Source organism: Neoarius graeffei, chromosome 2 (assembly GCF_027579695.1).
Source record: "Neoarius graeffei isolate fNeoGra1 chromosome 2, fNeoGra1.pri, whole genome shotgun sequence".
Classification (NCBI taxonomy): domain Eukaryota; kingdom Metazoa; phylum Chordata; class Actinopteri; order Siluriformes; family Ariidae; genus Neoarius; species Neoarius graeffei.
Genome location: NC_083570.1, coordinates 70,005,378 through 70,026,675, shown reverse-complemented (window position 1 = coordinate 70,026,675; position 21,298 = coordinate 70,005,378). Strand labels below are relative to the sequence as shown.

The window sequence follows — 21,298 nt, the reverse complement described above, 5'->3', positions numbered from 1 at the left end:
AAAGAAAACATTTCAGAAGAAAGCTAAAAACCTGTAACTTGCTAACGGTGAGCAAAAACATGGCTGAATCCTGAATGACAGTTTTGTATAAATAGGGGACTACATAGGCGGCAAAATGTAGGGGTTTTTTTTCCCCTGCCATGGAAGTGCACTTGTATACCGAGGAGGAAGCAATTTGCATTACAGCCGTGAATGAGGATTCAAAATAGCATTAATTTTACAGCATGGGACAGTGTTCACAGCGAAAGCGAGTTTTACTGCCCTAAGGAAGAAGAAATAAAAGAAAACATTTCAGGAGAAAGCTAAAAACCTCTAACTGTTGCTAACGGTGAGCAAAAACATGGCTGAATCCTGAATGACTCCTATTTGTATAAATAGGGCACTACATGGGCGGCAAAATGTAGTCGTTTTCCTGCCATGGAAGTGCACTTGTATACCGAGGAGGAAGCAATTTGCATTACAGCCGTGAATGAGGATTCAAGATGGCGGCTTTCTCAGGCGCTCTCGTTTTCTGTTAGAATTTGGTAAAGATTTAAAAAAATAAATAAATATATTATTTACCAGCTTAAGGTCGGTCCATATGGTGAAATACCGTGACCTCGGCCTTGAATACTGACCTCGGCCCAGAGGGCCTCGCTCAGTACTTTCGGTCACGGTATTTCACCATACAGACCTCCCAGCTGGTAAATAACATGTATGTAACTCTAGAACAGGGGTCACCAAACTTTTTTCTCTGGGGGCCACATTGTCGTTCCTGACTGTGATGGGGGCCGGGGTCAGGTCAGCTATATCACATAGAATTGTATGACCCAGACAAATATGACCACCAGCAGGCCTCATTGTGTAGTAGAGATTACTAGCCTGGCACAGCCATCCCCACTACTATATCCATACTACTATATCAACGCTTGATTCCTGTCACATATTTGTTTATCTTTACTAGTGGTTTGCAAAAGTAGTAATCGAGTCTTCACACTTTGTTTTAATTTGAAATACCACTGATATTCCATTTATTTATTTTCTAATAAAAATAATATCAAAGCTGTCAAGGTAAGAAACATCTGCCTATTTGAGGTGATTGACACTGGCAAAGGTGAGTGGAAAATTATAAATTGTAGGTAGGCCTGTTGATATTATTATAATATAAATAATAATTGTATGCAGCACTTAATAAAGGTCAAATAAATAGGCCTATAAAATAAATACATTTAAAAAAAAACAGTGAAATTATAATAATATGAGCAATAGATCAATAGATCACAGCAGTTGTGCTGTGTCCTGCACGTCATTGCTCTCATCCATGGCCAAAGCAAAAAACTCGAATTCTGACTCTCTCATTCAGCTGGTCATACACGTTGTCCCCTAAATCTTTGGTTCGCCTGGTCATAGTAGGTGCAGAGAGACTCACCGCGTTGAGCGCATCCTTCTTGTCGGGACACACCTCTTCGGCCACAGCAAGCATGCATACTTTAACAAAGTCCCCATCAGTAAACGGCTTTCCATGGGTAGCTAGTAGGTGAGCTACCTTATAGCTAGCTCGGACAGCAGCCTGGTTGATCTGGGTTTGGTGAAGGAATACATTCTGTTGTGCAGCCAGTCTGCATTTCATCCTCCGAATCCTGTCTTCTCTTGTTTGCCCTCGCAAACTAGCATACTCTTTGTGCCAGGTTTCATAGTGACGACGCAGATTATATTCTTTGAAAACCGGCACACTTTCTTTACATACAAGACAAACTGCACGGTCCTTACACCGAACGAAAAAATAATCGGTGGTCCACTGTTCTTTAAAAACTCTGCACTCTGTCAACTTTTCGCTTACCGCTAGCCATTTTGCTGTCCTGAACACTGACGGTTCTCTGCGCGTGCGCTGCCTGTCACTGCTTGATCGCGAGCATATGACGAAAATTCGGAAAATATGAATAGTTCATTTTATAACTAAATATCAATTTTAATTGATAAAATCAACAAAATACAAGATGCAGACGTTATTATTTGCCAAAAAGCCATTTAAAAAAAAAAAAATAGGCCATGATCACTTTTGGGGATTGCCTCATAGGGCCGGTTCAAGTGGTGGGGGGCAGAGGGGCTGGGGGGCCGGTCAAAGGGGGGTGGCGGGCCGGATCTGGCCCGCGGGCCGTAGTTTGGTGACCCCTGCTCTAGAAGAAGGTGAATGCACTGTGGACAGAGCAGAGACATGGGTCTAGCAGCACGTCTATAAATGGCAGAGAGTGACTGCTAATATGGCTGCTACTGCTTTAATCCAAATCAGAGTAGTTTAGACTGATAGCTGCAGATCAATTCTCGCTACACAGGGGAAATGATAACTCCGATTTTATGTTGAAAATAGTTTATAAAAACAAACATTAGGTCTTATAACGATAATACTGTATCCGTGAAATAAATAACCTTGACATGTCACTAACAGCTAACTAGGACTGTTTTAATCACAGCTGTGAACAATTCAGTGAATTATTAATAATACTTAGATTTTTTTTTTTTTAGAAAAACGTCTGTCGCGCGCGCGGTGTCTCTAAGGTTAAATAAGTAGGTGACGCTAGTTAACTGCTTAGCGTTAGCATGATAATCACCCTGTCACTCAGTCTGCGAGTTAACAGAATGCTACAAGTTTATTTTAGAACAGTCACCTCGTTAGTTAGAATGAAAATGTCATTTGTGTTCCCTTGTCCATGTTGCGCACATCCCCAATAAAGTGTCAGAGTGCACTCACTGTTCGCTAGCTCCAGCTGTTAGCGGGCAATGCTAACACTTACTCAAACTCCTTCACAACCGTTCGTTTTACGCCTAACCAGCAAATCAACAACATATAAACAGGTTCTGAACCGGACGCAGCATAAAACAGTGCTGTATACATATATCTCACCAGAGTCCTGAGGTTTGTCTTGGTAATAGCTTTGAGCATGATGGCAGCAGCAACCAGCACTCACTCACCCAGCAGTGTTACCAAGGCTTTGCGGTGAAGTCTCGCGAGATTCCTTGTAGCGTCACATGATCTGCAAACACTTCCGTTTCAGAGAAACGCCCACCCATAATACCTGCTTCATCGGTTTTTGACTGTGTCTAAAACAGAAATGAGACTTCTTTGACTTTTTTAATCAATTTGCAAACAAGAGGTAAAAGAGAGTTCTAAGGATACATTAGCATGTACAGTTTTTATTTTACCCGCTTCCACTGCAGCGAAATTTATGGAATTGATCTTATGCATCCTTTAGTCCTACCACTGTTGGTTTTTTGTATATGATTATAATTTTATAATCATAGACCGTGCTGTTAATATTTTAAAGAATGGTATGAGATCGCTAAATCAGTTCAACCTGATTTAACTTAGTTCTATCTATCTATCTATCTATCTATCTATCTATCTATCTATCGATCAATTGATTGATTGATTGATTGATTGATTGATTGATTGATTGTAAATTTTACGTCTTATAGTATATACCTCTACTCGTCTTTTATAGCTCAAGACAAATTAAAACTATGACTCAGGCTCAGTGATGTGCGTCGTTGCGCCTGAGAAAGGCACCGATTTTTGAACATCTTTGTGTTGGTTGTTTTATTTTATTATTGTTGCTATAATGAAAACTCAGGGTCCAGCACCACCGCTGTTAGTATCACTCTACCTCGTTATAGCTCGAAAAAATAGCCAGAGAGGCAAAATGCACTCATGGACGGCCTGCTTAGTTTATATTCAGTTAATTGGATTTATTTGAAAGTACTGGTTCTGGTCAATGTTAAAGGTCAGGGTCAAAGATGCAAAATGTGCAGCCGATTTGCGGTATCCAGGTGTGGTCATCTGTGAACATCTAAAACAAATATTTAGTATAAATAAATCTATAAACTCTATCCATATACTGTTCATAGATTGGTTACAGACCAGTTTGTACAGTTTCTACATCGCGGATTCCTTTAAAATGTATTTTAAAATACATATTTTAATGAAATAAGCGATAAAAGGTAATGTTTCGCAATTTAGTAGCAGTTAAGAACAGTTTGTAAAATGGAAAATTTCTTTAAAATGTACTTTTAAATTGTTTTTTTAAAACAAAAATTAAAAAGCAATAAAAATAATGATTTCAACAGCTTTAATCAACGTTGAGTCTGAAATGTTTTTAGGCTAAATAAATAAATAAGCCGGGGGGAAACAGGTTGGTCTGTGGCTTAAATAAGCAAGTTAGAAAAACACTATAAGAAGGTGAATAGAGGGACAGAGCAAAAAATCCTGAAAAGGACTGGATATTTTCTCTCGGCTTAAAAAAAAAAGATCTGATCACGTCAATATTATTTCACTTGAATCGACACTATAGGGATTTTTAATAACTGATATTTTATGATTGTTTACTAGAAATTTAATTTATGGTCAAATGTATTTCCAATACTCGTAGCTTGTGAGAACAAACGGGAAATGTGGACTGTAGATGAAGATGTGCTTCTGCAGTATCTGTAATAGTTTTGTGACTCCAGTAGGAGGCTCTCCACAATAGAGCAAACAACCTCCTGACGGGCCACAAGTGTAGAAAGTAACCAACCATTCAGCTGCTGCTTTCCTAAAGGGTTTCTCAATTTGGCTTTCTCAAGAAAACACCAAGCAACAAGAATGAAAGCTTCACATTTGAAATGAAAACACTTTTGTATGACTTTGTTTCCTAATGTCTCCTTCCTTATTGAAGGATCAATAAACCAGAAAGAGCATGATCACCTATCAGAGGACTGGATGATAGGGCAATACTGATTTTTTTTTTTTTTTGGTAAATTGTTCCCATTTTTATTTGAAGATCATGTCTTTTTCAGATATTATTTTCAAGTAACTCAAAAATAACTATAGGCTGGGCGTTTTAATTTTATTAAATGCTTTACATACCTTTAATTTAAAATGTTTCTTTGAAATTGAGAGCCCATCCTATTATTATTATTATTATTATTATTATTATTATTATTACAGAACCCTATTTCTGTATTTTTAGAATAATTGGAGTGTAGTTTTGTAGGAGATGTGGTTGAGAATATGGTGTGTTTTAATTTTTAACGTCAATCAGTGTATTGAAGACTCATATTTTTTTTTAGGCATTTTTCACAGTAATAAAGAACTGTTATGGGCAGAGCTTACAAGCTGATGTGTTCATCAGTGGTGTTAGAAAACAATGTTTTTTCATCAGATCTGCTTGTGAAACACACGCACACACACACACACACACACCAGCGCGCGCGCTCTCGGACCTCCTCCCCCACACACTTCTTTCGGAACGCGGTCCGAGTTTGCGTGTGACGTCACGGCACGCGTGGGCCGCCGCAGCTCGCGGATCGGCTACAAGTTCTCGGTGTGCTCGGGCCGCTGCCCACTCCCACTGTGTCCCCTCATCTATAGCAGTGCGCGCTGACCATCCTTTATGCTGGATATTCTACTCTATTCTTCTTTCTTGGGTGATATGGGGGATCATTCAAAAAGTAAGTGCCATGCTTGTTGTGTAAAGCGATTGTAAGGGGACAGATGTTTTCTCTTTGACTTACGGTTTGGAAATAGCTCAGGCTTAATAAGAGCATGTGCTTCTCATGTTAAAGTCGTTGTACCAGTCTTGTAAAATATTAGGTTACTCCCCGATCCTTTCGCACTGATCTTATTGGTATTGTATTTAATTTTTTTTTTTTTTTTGTTCTTTCGTTCTCGAAGGCGTGAGACAGCATCATCAGCTAGTGAAATGAAAGGGCAACCACAAATAAATAGGGGGAAATATGTTGTTCGGGTGGCATGCATGGACTTGTGAATGAAAACGCTTTGCAGTGCAGAATGCATGAAGGCACACTGATGAATTGATCGTTGAGTTTGAGGATATGTGGCGCTGGAGTTATGGGTGCAGGTTATGGCTTTAATTCGCGCGTTTGCACACAGAGAAGACCGGGATCGCCATGTGTGTGGGCTGCGGAAGTCAGATCCATGACCAGTATATCCTGCGGGTCTCCCCGGACCTGGAGTGGCACGCGGCGTGTCTGAAGTGCGCAGAGTGCAGTCAGTACCTGGACGAGACATGCACTTGCTTCGTCCGGGACGGCAAGACCTACTGCAAAAGAGACTACGTAAGGTAGACGTCCCTCTGCTTTCCACAATTTGAAGAACTTTGGAAATTGCCTGTAAATCGGAAAGCTAAAATTTGCAAACATAAAAGTCTTGCAACGCCATGTTTTTACAGCTAATTATGGATCTCTGCGTCTCAGGTTTATTTTGGAGGATTTTTAAAGCTGTATCTCCAAAGTACTAGTAGTTTGCACTGGAAACTGTAGTTCTGTTAAAATGTCAGAATAAATGAATAACTTTTTTTTTTCTCTCCCCAAAGGATAAATATATATGGCAAATAATTTATACACATTTAAGTGCTTGTTTAAAAATATTTTTAAAGGGTTTTGCTCTAAGGATTTATTATTATTATTATTATTATTATTATTATTATTATTATTATGATGATGCTGTACAGCAGTAAAATTGTTCACCTGGGAGCTTGAAATCTTATTTCTTTCGCTGATTGTTTATTTTTGTTCTTTGCAGGTTATTCGGTATTAAATGTGCAAAGTGTAACGTGGGCTTCTGCAGCAGTGACCTGGTAATGCGGGCTCGGGAGAATGTTTACCACATGGAGTGTTTCAGGTGCTCGGTGTGCAGCAGACACCTCCTGCCGGGGGATGAGTTCTCTCTGCGGGAAGAGGAGCTGCTGTGTCGGGCTGATCACGGGCTGCTGCTGGAGCGCGCCGCGTCGGGAAGCCCACCGATCAGCCCGGGCAACACACACTCCACCAGAGCCCTGCACATGGCCGGTGAGCACCTGAGCTAATTCTTCACACATTACTATTAAAAAACGACAACAGCAACGTTATTTTTTATAATAATAATAATAATAATAATAATAATAATAATAATAATAATTCAAGTTTGCAAAACACTGCAGCTATATGGCACCGAGGCTGATTTTATATTTATCTCTGTAATGCTTTAAAACTATTTTACATCTACTAATATTGTCTAGACTGCTGCGCGTTGATTTGAATTTATTTTTGAACGCAAACAGCACTCACAGGCTTTCACTACTGAAAAGCTTGCACCATCTAAAATGATTGAATTGTGTGCTGCTGAAATATTTCCTAAGATGCACTAAAAACCAAACCAAAGAGACCGAAAGAGAAAATTATTGCTCGATCGGGAGGCAAAATATGCGTTTAGCAAAGCAGCTGCTGGCATGCAGTTCTTGCCATGTCGATCTTTTTAAACAGACTAAACAAATTTCACATAGGTTTAAACAGAAGATTAACCAGAAACCGTGATTTGTATTTATTGAGGTGACTGGTGCGTTTAGAAACGAATCGTTGGATTTATTATAAATGCTGTTTTTGTATTGTTTATTTTTTAGGTTGAGATGGTATGCCATGGTTACTCAGAGATCATTTAGCTCTGTAATTATCTTTATCATATGAGTTGGCGCACTGAGCTTTGCTACCCCGCCGATGGCTGACTCATGTGAATGTGCTGTGTATTCTGGCGCACGTTATGCGCAGCGTCCTGGCTCTGAGATAATGACATTTGCTAAAGTCGGGACTGTATTGCGGTGTGTTTGTTTGTTTGTTTGCAGAGCCGGTACCTGTGCGCCAGCCCCCACACCGCAACCATGTCCACAAGCAGTCGGAGAAGACGACCCGGGTGCGCACTGTGCTCAACGAGAAGCAGCTGCACACACTGCGCACATGCTACAACGCCAACCCGCGACCCGACGCGCTCATGAAGGAGCAGCTGGTGGAGATGACGGGCCTCAGTCCGCGGGTTATCCGCGTCTGGTTCCAGAACAAACGCTGCAAGGACAAGAAGAGGTCCATGCTCATGAAGCAACTCCAGCAGCAGCAGCACAGCGACAAAACCGTAATAATAATAATAATAATAATAATAATAATGCATTTGCGTAATTGCTACATCATGACTGCAAAAAAAAAAATAGGCTTTATTTTTTATTATTATTTTTTCATTTTTTACTCTTCATTTTTATAAATTCCTGTTTCTTCTGTCACCAGAATCTCCAAGGCCTAACAGGGACACCTCTAGTGGCAGGTAGTCCCATCCGGCATGATAACACGGTGCAGGGGAATCCAGTAGAAGTGCAGACATACCAGCCTCCATGGAAAGCGCTGAGCGAGTTCGCACTCCAGAGTGACCTGGAGCAGCCTGCCTTCCAACAGCTGGTACGAAGAATCACCTCTGCTTCAAGCTCACTGTGCTATCTCCATCTCAGATAAAAGAAAGATTGTAAATGGTTACAGCTGAGTGAAAGACAATCCCCCTCCAGTCATGGTGCATGGTGCATGCATGGGTGGGGGGGAAAAAAAGGAAAATATCGGATATATAGGATGTAGGCCTACTTCGATCTTCCAATTTACCTGCAAACAAATATAATGTATGGCCTAGGTGAAAGAAGTTAAAAAGAAATATAATATGGGTCTATCCGAAAACTATACATCAGTCCAAAACCTAAGGGCGAATAAACGGGGTGGGGGGGGGTGGGGGGTTGGCAAAGATTCAAAATCAAGAAGTCAAAGCTTTGTCATGGATTTGCTTGGTCTCCAAACCTGGCAGTGTATGGTGTATGACATCTGGCAAAGTTCTAACAGATTTATCCAAAAAGAATGGACTAATCTAGCAATCTGGCAGAGTTAGAACAGATGTGTCAAGAAGAAGAAGAAGAGAAAGGGGCGAATATTACAACTCAGAGGATCCAAAAGCTGCTCAGAGGATATGAGAAAGAGTCTGGAGGCGGTTCTAAAGGAAAAGGGTGGACATGTTTGAGAGAATATTTATGTCATAGTCAGGAAGGGAAATTCACGGTTCTTTTCACTGTTAATATCTGACACTGTTTTGCTGTTTTTGTCAGATTGACTTATAATAGTGAAGGAACATTAAAGAAAACTAACAAAACATATTATCATAAAATGTTATAATGTTAGCATGTTATAATGTTCTTCATTTTGTCTTATGTTTATGCAGAACTTTGCACTCAACTGGATAATTATATCCTAAGTTACTGGAGAGCTATTTAGCTTATATTTATAGATCCGATTTTATTGGGCTCATTCATGTGTATATTTATACAGATTTCTAAAGCATCTGGTTTAGTGGAAGATGTTTGAACCACACTGCCTTATTATGCATACACAAATAGATATATACAAGATATATATGTTTTTAAAAATAAAGGGATCAGAAAAAGATGTTTAGAAGAACGTTTTGAAATAATTGAAGAGCGTCTTGATGGGTGGATCTTTAACTGTATTATTTGGGTTCACTAAATGAAAAATCATTTCATACCATTAATGTTTAGGTCATTTCAAAGGCTCTTTAAAAGATTATTCAGTTCATTGTGGCACAATAACTAGCTAAATAAATAAATAAATAAATAAATAAGAAAGACCCATGTTGTGAAAGGTTCTACTGAAAACATATAAGTCTTATGCAAAGAAATGCAGTAGAGTAAAGATGCCTTCAAAAATAATGAAAAATAAATGTTTCTACATTAAGAAAATATTATAAAGAGCAGTACATAGTAATACATGAAACAAAGTTTCATTAATGTTGAAGGAACTGAGCTGTAGGTTTTACTGAGCATCTTACAGAACCAGCCCCAGTTCTTCTGGACACTTTGACTGTCACACTCACTTCTTCATTTTGCACCAAAACCCAGCAGCCTTCATTATGTTTTTGTCTGAAAAGGGTCTCTTATGTAATATACTGCTTTCTTTACTGATATACAAGCATTTTTCTGTAACATCTCATTTTGTGCTGGAAAACTAATATTTGGAAATCTGAAATATTTTGTACTGACTATATATATATATATATATATATATATATATATATATATATATATATATATATATGGTGCCTAAGACTTCTGCACAGTAACCCCCTTTGATGAACTTGTTTGCAATCATGTATGCAAATATTTGAGGTGTAAATTAGTTTGATTGTGAATCAATAGGCCAGTAGTTTTGTGTATATGTCTGCCAGACATGCTGAATCCTCCTTTCCCCCACTCTGTAAAGGTGTCCTTCTCTGAGTCGGGCTCTCTGGGCACCTCCTCGGGCAGTGATGTGACTTCGCTGTCATCGCAGTTACCTGACACCCCCAACAGCATGGTGTCCAGTCCTGTGGAGACGTGATGGAGTCCAGTGACCTTCTGTCCATCCCAGCATGCTGAACCCCACCCTGATCTGCATGAACACAGAGCACCTCACCACCTCCACATGAGGACCACGACGGAATCACGGAAAACAACATACAGCAACACAGTGGATTAAACTCGGAATCGCACAAGTCTGCCAAAAACAAATAAACAAACAAACAAACAAACAAACAAACAAACAAACAAACAAACAAAACCCGGAGCCAGGCCCCAGGGACTCTCCACACGCGTTTACTACAGGCAGGAATCCACACGGATCCGAGACCTTCCCGAGGAATATGAACAAGTTGACCCACTGTCAACATCATAACAAATAACAACAATAATGTCTTTCCCAGTATTCATTATGTAGTTTTATCACCACCTGATGACATTTCCCTAATTGAGTGAGACAACAGAGCCACGTTTGTCTTAATGCGCATGATCTCCGAAGACAATGTATTAAAGTGACATGTAAACTATTTTATCTTTACGGATGGAGGACAAATTATTTGAACTTCTCGAGAGAAAAAAAAAGTAAGTTATTGTTATTTATTGTCAGGACAAGAGTCCGAATGAGAGTTAAGAAATGATCTTAATAAACTATACTAAGTGCTGTTTATGTCTGAGAAAAAAAAAACTTTGCATGCAAATATATTTATATCTTAAAAAAAAGGAACAATCAAAAAATATCTATTCGGGAATTTATTCATGGATATCAGCATATCTACAGCACAGACTTTAACGCCACACCAAAAGATGGCGAATTAAATATCAATGAATAGCTTGACTGAGTCTTCTGCTATCTGACTGCAAGGAATATTTCATGATATACAGCTTGTATATATATATATATATATATATATATATATATATATATATATATATGCAATTTTTTTTCTTTCATCAAAAAAGGACACTCCAAACAAAAGAGATTTTTGATTGAGGATGTATTTGTGAAATGAAGTGGTTAGATCATTTACTGGGAAAATGGTGTTGTAGATGAGGTTGTGTTATTGAGTATAAATACAATCTCAGAACAAAAGGGTACTAAACTGGCCTGGGTTTCCCAAAAGCATCGCAGCGCAAAGATCATCGTTAAATGGTAGAGCGAGCAGCACAATGAACTCTCTCTCTCTCTCTCTCTCTCTCCTAGTTAAGATGCGCTTAGCATTAAGAGGCTTTTGGGAAATTCACCCCTGTACCATTTACCTAAAAAGGTGCATGTGGTGTACCTTTAAAGCTTTACCCTAAAACCTGTCCGTTTTATGTCTCTTAAATCACTTTGAAACGTCCACTATGTCCAAGATGTACCTATGAAGGGGAAAGGTATAGATAGTAGGCGTTTTTTCTGAGAGTGTATGGCTGATGAATGGTGTGAAAAGGTGTCTTTGTCTCTAATCAATATACAGATACCCTGAGAAGCAGCCAATACAAAATGTCAGCTGGGAATAACGTCATGTAATTCATGGTGGTGTGCATGATCAGAAAAGAGGGACTAAACTGTACAGCTCCTTGGCTTTGATGTGGGATATTGTACGTTGTATTTTTCACTATATATATATATATATATATATATATATATATATATATATATATATATATATATATATATAAAGGTAATAAGCTATTTTTCTACCTGGTGAATACCCCAGCGACTAAATCTGGTACAGTTTATTCCGTTTTCTGAGTGTGTGTGAAAGGGAGATGGGTTCAGTTCTCAATGATTTGGTTCTTGGCCCCTGATTGGCCCTTCTCACCCTGTGTTAGAGGACCCGCACCTTGGCACTGAGCCAAGACGCTACAAAGCGATTTCTAGTTGTCTGAGCTGTCAGATGGAAAGCTGTGTAGAGGTCCGTGTTATCAGGCCGCGGATCGGCTGCAGGAGCGGAGACTGAGAGCCGCTTGGCCTCGGACTCGGGAGCGCGCAGCTCTGGGCTCGTAAAGGCGCGAGTCTAGACAGAGGGGAGATGGGCGGCGTCTTATCTGCGCTCGGCATCACACACACACACACACACACACACACACACACACACACACAGCTACAACACCACCACCGAGCTGCACAACACAGCACAGCACAGCACAGCATCTCCCTCCACAAACCCTGCGGCCGCACTTTCATTCCCATCTGCCTGGAGATCAGGTCACCCTGAGACCTACTGCCCATTAAATCACTCAGAGTTTTATATTCTCAACATTTTAAACTTTCTTTATTCTGGCAAGAAAAGAAAGGAGACGGGGCTGGACAATTAGTTTACTGTTCAGGTTTCAGTTAAACACTATTATGTAGTGTTTAAGATAACTTTAGTGCTTGAGATAGATAGAGAATATTTACTCACACAAATCAAGATTATATATACATTGTGTATATTATTACTACGACTGCAATAATAATAATAATAATAATAATAATAATAATAATGGCGTTAAATATTTGTTTTAAATGAGAAATTCCGGTAACATTATAATTATAAAGTGCATATTATTCCTTGAGTCGCAGTATCTTTTAACTGCAACTGTGATTTAATATATATATATATATATATATATATATATATATATATATAATTAAAAACATTGAAAGGCTGTTCCGAACACTATAGACATGTAAACAAAGCTATTCCTCCAAAAAGCTGAGTTTCAGACGACATTCTTTCCCTAATTGAATTCTACACAGCTAATTCAATGAGCTTATTAAATGAAAAGGCAGTTCAACAAATGATCCCGGTTTAAAAATACAAATCGCAAATAAATCCGGACTATTACAAACGGGTTTGCGCCTAAATATCTGGATTTCGAATAACCCAAAGTGAAACTTTCACTGACACTCGGAGTCTTAGGCTCGAACCAGTGATTCTACACTGATCAAACTATCCATAAATAAGGACGATCGAAATATTCGAATTCAATCCCATAACCTGTCAATTTATCAAGCTAGAAACATTTCTGTTCAGTTCAGATTGACAAACCTCCAGATTCCTTTCCTTCTTGTTTGGATTTGGAGAAATGAAATGAACCTGAAGTCACCTGAAAAGTGAAAGTAGCCTGTTTGCTCAAATGGTCTCTGAGACTCTGATCCAATTCCTGCAGAAGTGAAGAGAGGGGATCTGTTCCAATCCCCAGCTTCAAATCTTTCAATGATTCATAGTTAGTTGCTTATAAAACTAACTTGCTCGAATCAAACACAAACGAAAAAAGACCAGAAACAGGCTTTTTTTATGGCCACTTGAGAGATTAGACTTTTATTTCATAATCTATAAATCTGTACAGCTTGCATCCTGAGAATAATATAGTGTCAGGAGTCTACTGTTTAGTACAGAAGTATGTGGTTATAGAGCTCATCAAGGTGTTTCTAATCTACACCTTATTCACATGTAAACCCCCTTTAATCCCTGTTGGTTGTCTGTCTGACAACAGCATCATCGTCACTGGAGAAAGATTTTACTCTCATGAAAAAATAATGAGGGACAAAGATTAAAACAAACATTTTTCCCCTGAATGAATGAAGCAATGGAGAGACTGTTTGAAACAAAATATCCATTAAAGCAGGAGCGTGTTATTGCAACCACTGTTTTGACAGAAGAAATATTATACAATTATAGGTAGGATACTATTCTTGGAAGAAGTGGCACAGATTTCTATGTAGCAAAAATACATCTATTAAGTCTGACATTTAACTCACTCTCAGAAATTGTACAAGGCAAAGAAAAACTGGTGGAACCTTTTCTTTAAAAAAAACCCACAAGCTCTCTCTCTTCACACACAAACACACTTGACAGAGATTTATTGTTGTGGAGACACACTTTTGAATGGAAGGATAGACAGGGGTGTGTGTGTGTGTGAGAAAAACAGTGAGACTGTGGAGGATCTGACATGAGAGGCTTCAGCTGATGTTGACCAACTAAAGCATATTGGGACTCCATGGGTAACTGGTGTAAGCACACACACACAGAGAGAGAGAGAGAGAGAGACACACGTTTGTGGTGCCCCAAGGCCACTTTGAGAACTTGAATCTGGTTTGGAGTCCTTTCACTATGCCACTTTGCCCTCATGTCAAATTTCAGTCTTAATGCGGCTTATCCAGGAGACAGACAACTAAATCTACACTACCAAGAATTTTCAGTTCAAACCTGCAGCTCAACCAAAGAGAAAACACGAGTTTGTTTCCAGATTTGCTTCGGCAAGTACTGTTCAATATCAGACATGTTTGTACTACACGTTAGCGTATCATTACATTTCGCAGAGCTGAATTATCTCTAATCTGATCAGTTCCCACCTCCACAGTGAAAACACATGCAGGGGGATAAACATCTGCCTGGATGATCACGAACTGTTTCTCCTTCACATTACGTTCTGAAATTTGCAGGAGATGTGAGAAAATATCTGGACTAATAACAAACCAATTGAAAATGCTGCAAATATTTCTCTTCTTACCACGCAAACGCTCGTACTATATGATTATCTTCTAGTCACGACAAGACCAAGACCGCAAGGTACACACATGCCTTTAATATTTTATTAAATAGGGGAACAAGTGGTTCTATAAATTATAAGTGCTTCAACTCTCAGACAAACGCACACAAAAAAAAGGACAAAATTCAAATTAAAATATGTTTTACACAGCACGCGTTGAAAATGAATTACGTGTAAATATAAATATATATAATGAGGATGTATACATTCTAAGTATGAAACACAGGAAAGAAGTTCACACTCCAGAATATAAACTCGATCAATCAATGCTTTTTTTTTTTTTTAAATGTATAGCATTTTAGTCTCACAAAAAAAAAAAAAAACCTTCAGGAACTTGTACTCCAGATGGAACTAATTAAATCCTATGATAAAGAGATAACGTCTTTTATTTACAAAACAAAACACAAACCGTACAATTAATACATCAAAAGAACATCCAGCTTGAAAAGAACAGTACACTATTGTGCACTCTGAAAAACTGTTTGAACAGATCCATTCATTTGGAAGAGAACTGATTTCACTTCAAACTGTCAGCTCCGAGTAACTGTATATTTACACAGCAAATATCTTCATACATTCAAACAACTTTAGAAATGTAACTTGTTATGCTCTTAAGTAATTGCATTGTAAAGACTGTTTATTACATTGTGTACATCGAAAAAGTTTATCCGCGTTTAGTACATAATTATTTGGTTAAATGCACCGTTATTAAGGAGATTTACAAAAATCCAGTCAAAAAAAAAAAAAAATCAGTTGCTACATGCCGGCACATACTTGTCAAACTTGGCTAAAAGCCCACGTACAGTAACTGAAACTACGTAGTGAAAGTGTTTTGATGTTGTGCTTAGAGAAAAATGTGCTGGTACAAAGGACCATGTAATATCCTGTAGTCCGCTGTGTACTGCTCTGGAGCCGCACTGTAGGACTGTGTGTGTATTCCAGTGTATACTCCTCGTCTCACTTACTCTTCCTGCTTATTGAGGAAGAACTGAAGTGCTGAGTCCCACTGATCTCGGGGGAAGCGGTTAGATAGCTCACAATAATCTAGCAGAGCAGAGCTCCTCTCTGTGGATCAGAGAGAGAGAGAGAGAGAGAGAGAGAGAGAGAGAGAGAGAGAGAGAGAGAGAGAGAGACTCACTGAATGCACACATGAACAAAAACCCTCCAGCGTATCTCAGCGAGGTTAAAAACAAACACTCATTACCTGCAATTCATTTGCATTGTATAAATGATGAATATTAATTTATTATGCGTATTGGGGGGAAAAAAGGCACCAGAATGCAATATCTCTGACAAGCAATAATCCGTAATAACATTCAGATCATTAGACAAATGGTACTTGTCTACTGAGCAAGGAAGCTGAAAAATGGATAAAATAAAGCTCATGAAGTGCAAGATGACTCACCTTGCTGTGAGGGCCTGTTGTCAGTCTGGTTCTCATTGGAGGCACAATCCTACAGAAAAAAAAAACAAAAACATTAAGTCTGCAAATATAACACCCTGAATTAAGTAAAAGGAGGGTTTTTTTTCTTCTATATTTGTTTACACAATAAGTATTGTGCTTGTCTGGATGACGAACCCCCCCAAATAAATAAATAAATACACATGTTCTGCTTTGGTTTCCATACGTTAGAGATAAAAATACATTTCCAAGAACCATCTTTACAACTTTTACCCCATATTAAAATAATCAACCAGAAAGTGTGGAAATACTGGGATCGTCCCATTTTACAAAGCAAACATTAGTGCTTTCTGAATTCTGAAGTTCTGACACATTCTCATCTTCATTTCATGATCTCAAGTGGATATGTTGCAGCCTACATGGCTGGCAGCATTGAGATCATCACTTGGATGGTTTGTGCATCACTAACGGTGCTCATATCGAATGTTCGTAACTTTGTTACTTTCGGGGGGGGGGGGGGGGGACAACAACAAAAGACCCACCAAACCTTGGGGTTTTGTGTGTCTAAAAATGTCTCTGACGGGTAATACTACGCATGTTAGTAAGCTTTTCATTTAGCATGAAAAAACGTATTAAAAGAGCGCCGTATACTGTACATCATGTACCGTGCACTTTATATATTACTGTATGAATATATATTATTGTACTGCCATACGTTTACAGTTAAGGGGAAAAACCGCAGCAACCGCAGTTTTACAAAGAACAGTAGTTTGGGTAAAACTATCAACAGAACTATCACACGTTAGCGGTGTTTCCATGAACCTGTATAATGCCCAATTTGGAATAGCAAACTAAAAACAAGTAATGGAAACAGAGTTTTTTTGGGGGGAACAAAAACACCAAAATATCACAAAAAAAAGTTTTTACACTTGCATGAGGTGGTTTTTCCTCATGATTCAATAAAACAATATTTCGCAAAATTGAAACTGTGTTTTCCATTTAAGTCACATGCATGACATGAACAGCAAATGGAAACACTACCTTAGTGGAAAAAAAAAAAGCAAAAAAAAAAAGGTTTCTGTAAGAGCCATCATCAGAGGACAAAACCCAGCTTTAATCGGACAACATTTAATGGAAACACGCACCATTCAAAATTGTATTTTTGTCCAATTTAAAAAAAATCTTGCTTCTATTGTGTACAAAACTGCAATGTAAATCTGTCAATTGTGGTACAGGATGCTGTGCATCTTCCTGTTGTTTGAACGGAATGACAATCGCCTGTCCTTGTCAAAGCGAGCGTTAATCTCCACATAAATAATCAAGGTAGTAGGCCAGTGCAGGGAAGTTTGTCAGGGGGAAGATGAAGGAGTCGGCCTGTTTACAAGAGGCTCAACCGGTGGCAGGTAAATCCACCCAAATCGACAGAGGAAGCCATCCATCTTTGCAGTGGAGGCTGCTTCTTTGGAAAAGGGAGGGTAACAAGAGCAGCAAAAAAACAAAAGGGCAGGAACAGAGACAAAGCCAGAGTTTGGAGAGATAAGAGTCAAACGTTGACATTGTGCAGAAACAGTGGAAAGGTGTGTGTGGTGTGTGCGCGGGTGCGGGGGGTAGGGGTGGGGGGTGTTTTACAGGTCAGAGGACATGCTGCAGGTGAGACAAGAAGACAAACCTCAGCTGCAGAGGCATGATGATTTAAGTGCATGGATGTGGTAGGATTTATACACAAAAGACTAGTTAAAAAAAAAAAAGAATAAGGGGAGTACATATGTAGGCAATTTATGTAACCGTGTGAAAATGTGAATGAGTCGGTCTTTTACTCTGAGGGAGCGTACTATCAACGTATCCACATCTAGAGATGCAAGGACGTGTGCGTTTTCTGGATGGAAACCCATAACGTACCTGTATAAATGTGGCCAGGAGCACACAGCTCATCTCCTGCTGCAGGATGACTTTGTTCTGCTGGTTGTTGTAGCAGGCGCTGATCAGTGACGGGAAGAGCACCTTGATGAGGTGCGGGTGGCTGAAGTACTGGAACGGCAGCTGACACAGTTTCTGCAGCACGCTGGGCTGCCGGCCAGACTGCACGATCACCTGGAACACACAGGCAGAAAGCGTGCGCACATACGCATATTGAGTCAATGCCACCTCGAGCAGTAAATCAGAGCCTCGCCTTGTGCCCCTCCCACATATAAATCTGCCACTAAAAACAACACACAAACAGCCATTAAGAGGAGAAACAGAGGGCACAGCCTCCCCAGTACACAATTACACACCATAAACCAAGCTAAGGATGCTTCAGCACCTCCCCTCTGTGGCACGAGTGTACACGGAACACTTTCAGGCTCCTCTCAGTCACTTAACCTACTGAGTCACACTGCTTCACTTCACTTGTAGGCAAAGAGGAAACTGACACATGCTGATTATCATGATAGAGTTATGAAAAAAATGCCCCAAGCTATCAATGTGCTGCTGAAGTTCACACAGAGGTAATATCATGGGGTGTGGTTGAATAAGTAGCTAAGAATCAGAGGGTGAGAAGGAGAGAGGGGGGGAAAGAAAAAAAAAAAGGGGGATGACTAGGGCAAAGGTGGGGGGTCTGGGAAGGCAGACCCCCTGTATGGTCACACACACACACCGCTTCTGCCACTTTAAGAAATGAAGCAATACCATTAATGGAGTTTCTCACCACCAACATCCCGCCCCCCCTCTGCATGGCAGTCAATCACACCATCGCATCCAGCCCCCCAGCATTAAAATCAAATCGCTCCCAGCGCCGACCTGATTAAAGCACAGGCTCAGCTCCTGGTGCCGGAGGCCTTGGGCCCGAGTCTGAGAACCTGGTAAGACCGGGGAGCTGGGAGGTCATTGCAGTAAATCCTCACAGGTGAGACGGAATGAGTGGAAGATAGAGAGGGAGAACGAGAAAGAACCAATTACCCCCTCAACCACCCACCTCCCAATACACGCAAGCTTCCAGTACAGCTCAACCCTAAATGCAAACCAGAAGGGTGAGGTGAAATTCCCGCAGCACTGGGGGACATAAATTACCAAGATTTACAAGATTTGTAAAAATAGTCTTAACAATACTCTTTCCAAAGCATTCTGTCCTTTAATAATGCACTTCAAGGGGTTTAAGAGCATGATAAACAAAGCGATAACTCACCCCTTTTATCATTTCAAGGTGAAGGACCTACACAGTGTAGTCCTACAGCAGTGTTCAAAGGTTCCCAGGCGATGTCATTCTGTATGAAGGACTGTTTAAAGATGCTTTACTGAGTGGCTAAAACAAACCACCACAGAGTCCCTTTAATGGTACTAAAAGCTCAAAACAGCTGACCGCCGATTCATTTCAGATCGGCGAGCCCACCGGCATGTGCTGACCAAACACCATGATACAATTGCTTCTCTCCAACATGTAATTAATGAGTGCTTTCCTCAGGAATGTAGGAAAAAAGTGGGGGGGGAGAGAAAAAAGTTGAATTTCCTGCGCCACCAAAGCAGTGCAACTGAATTAAGCAATCATTCGAAAAGACCTGGTTGTTTTCAGTGGTAGAGCTGTGCAACGTCAAAAAGGACTGGAGAGACTGAGAAGGTTTTTTTTTTTTTTTAATAAGCCGGGGAAGGACTGAACTAATCTCTACTATCACTCCTGGACTAAAGTCAGGAACCACACAGATGCATGATCTTGCCCTTTTCTGTTAGTCGACTGCTACATAGTATAACGCTTCATAGTGCTGACATTACCTCAGCTTATAGTTACTTCACTAGAACTTCACCTTTGCTGTTCAGAAATCAAGGCAGTCTGAACTTCAGAAAGGAACTTGTATAAATGTGTGGGAGTGTGCGTGCGTGCGTGTACGCGTGCACTGGGTAGCAGGGCCAGGATCAGCGCGGACATTCCGTCCACAAATCAAGCAGCCGTCTCATAATCCCCGAGCATACGGTACTCCATCTTCACACACCTAAACAAATTGTCCCCCCTCAAGTGTCCGCAGCGGGGAGACGTAAAGCGTGGAGAGAGCAGAGGTTAGCTCCAGCCGTCCTGTAAACGCTCCAGATCCCTGCGTGAGCTGGAAAGAAATGGCTCCCGAGCCGCAGTCCTACAGCAGCGGCTAGGTTTCTTATTCAGCCTCTGACATCATAAAAGCATTGGTGGGCTTTTGAACTCCTGCATCCCCCGTGCTTAAGCACAGATGGTCATAAAGAAGCAGAGAGGCCAGGCCTGGCCTGTTTTCCTACATACAGAGCATTTAGGATTCTCAAACAGAGCCACGCTTTTACGGCAAGACTATTACATAATTCTCAGCCTGTCCACTGAAAACAAAGGGAGTGTAAAGTTAACGCGCCGAAACGCAAACACAGGCTCCGAATAGCCCAAGGTGAAGAGGAAGGAGACCTGAGCTGGTTGGGTTTGTTCTTTGATGGAGTGTTGATAAGAGTGAGGAAGAGAGTCAGGCTCCAAGACTCAAATGTACAGTTAAAATGTGATGCAGAGCGTTCGGTGTAACATCTTGTAATCAGGTTACTCAGAGGAAACAACTATCAAAATGTATTTTATCTTATTTCAAATGTATTTATTGAATACGAAAGGTGTAAGTTATGAGAAAGCTATTATATTATTGTGTGTGGTGTGTGTGTAGACAGTCTAATGTTAAGAAGGAGGGGTTACAGACCTCTCACAGATAAGAGTAAATGACTCATGAGGACGCCGAAGAGGCACTCAAGACGGGATGTTACGACTAGTGAGACCTATGTGAACAAAGACTACCACCCACGGACAGAACGTACAAAGAACGTTACCAAACCTCTGTCTGTCCAGACTTCGTGACGGCACCGAGTGCAGGGGCATAATTATTACGAAGAAAATAGCGTAATAAAAAGAAACCGGTTTGTTAACATTTCTCAAAATGAGAAAAACGTTCCTCTTACCAAAACGGCATTAAGAGCTCAGTTTGTTTGAAAAAAAAAAAAAGGCAAACGATCAGTGATTTATTACCCCTGCCTGACTGAATCAAGCATCAACTTCGATCCTTTGAAAGATAATCTCTCTGGGAGATCTTCACCAGGAGCCCATCTGACCTGGACGGCACTCAAACCCAGCATTAGACCTAAATGGGGCCCTAAATTTTGAGAGATTTATAGGCAGGCAAACAAAAAATGAAAGAAAAATCCGGAAAAAAAGAAACCTCAACACATAATACTTGAGTGTGTTAAA

General features: G+C 40.0%; 3 protein-coding genes across 7 annotated transcripts in view; 1 reads left to right on the top strand and 2 right to left on the bottom strand.

Moving 5' to 3' along the window:
- etfa (electron transfer flavoprotein subunit alpha) overlaps window positions 1–2,985 on the bottom strand; it is a 33,917-nt gene extending 30,932 nt beyond the window's left edge. Inside the window, exon 1 of the mRNA XM_060914842.1 lies at window positions 2,882–2,985. Within this exon, the coding sequence (XP_060770825.1) occupies window positions 2,882–2,920 (39 nt within the window). The 5' untranslated portion in view covers window positions 2,921–2,985. The remainder of the gene's footprint in view (window positions 1–2,881) is intronic.
- Window positions 2,986–5,314: 2,329 nt separating this feature from the next.
- On the top strand, window positions 5,315–10,701 carry isl2a (ISL LIM homeobox 2a). Its single transcript, XM_060914841.1, has 6 exons — window positions 5,315–5,463; window positions 5,906–6,095; window positions 6,557–6,822; window positions 7,632–7,915; window positions 8,065–8,232; window positions 10,087–10,701. Exons 1-6 carry the CDS (start codon window positions 5,406–5,408, stop codon window positions 10,201–10,203), a joined length of 1,083 nt encoding a protein of 360 aa, XP_060770824.1. The 5' UTR covers window positions 5,315–5,405; the 3' UTR covers window positions 10,204–10,701.
- Window positions 10,702–15,049: 4,348 nt separating this feature from the next.
- Window positions 15,050–21,298, bottom strand: part of scaper (S-phase cyclin A-associated protein in the ER) — a 186,493-nt gene continuing 180,244 nt past the window's right edge. For all 5 annotated transcript variants that reach the window (XM_060914836.1, XM_060914837.1, XM_060914840.1 and 2 more), the window contains 3 exons: window positions 17,983–18,174; window positions 16,087–16,135; window positions 15,050–15,746 (listed from right to left, as the gene is read on the bottom strand). In XM_060914836.1, the coding sequence (XP_060770819.1) occupies window positions 15,643–15,746; window positions 16,087–16,135; window positions 17,983–18,174 (345 nt within the window). In that variant the 3' untranslated portion in view covers window positions 15,050–15,642. The remainder of the gene's footprint in view (window positions 15,747–16,086; window positions 16,136–17,982; window positions 18,175–21,298) is intronic.

Bases quoted from the DNA above. Each gene is read 5' to 3' on its own strand.
- isl2a (XM_060914841.1), top strand. From the start codon at position 5,406: ATGCTGGATATTCTACTCTATTCTTCTTTCTTGGGTGATATGGGGGAT. The intron at 6,823-7,631 runs GTGAGCACCTGA...GTTTGTTTGCAG, and splicing joins CAGAGCCCTGCACATGGCCG to AGCCGGTACCTGTGCGCCAG. The intron at 8,233-10,086 runs GTACGAAGAATC...CACTCTGTAAAG, and splicing joins AGCCTGCCTTCCAACAGCTG to GTGTCCTTCTCTGAGTCGGG.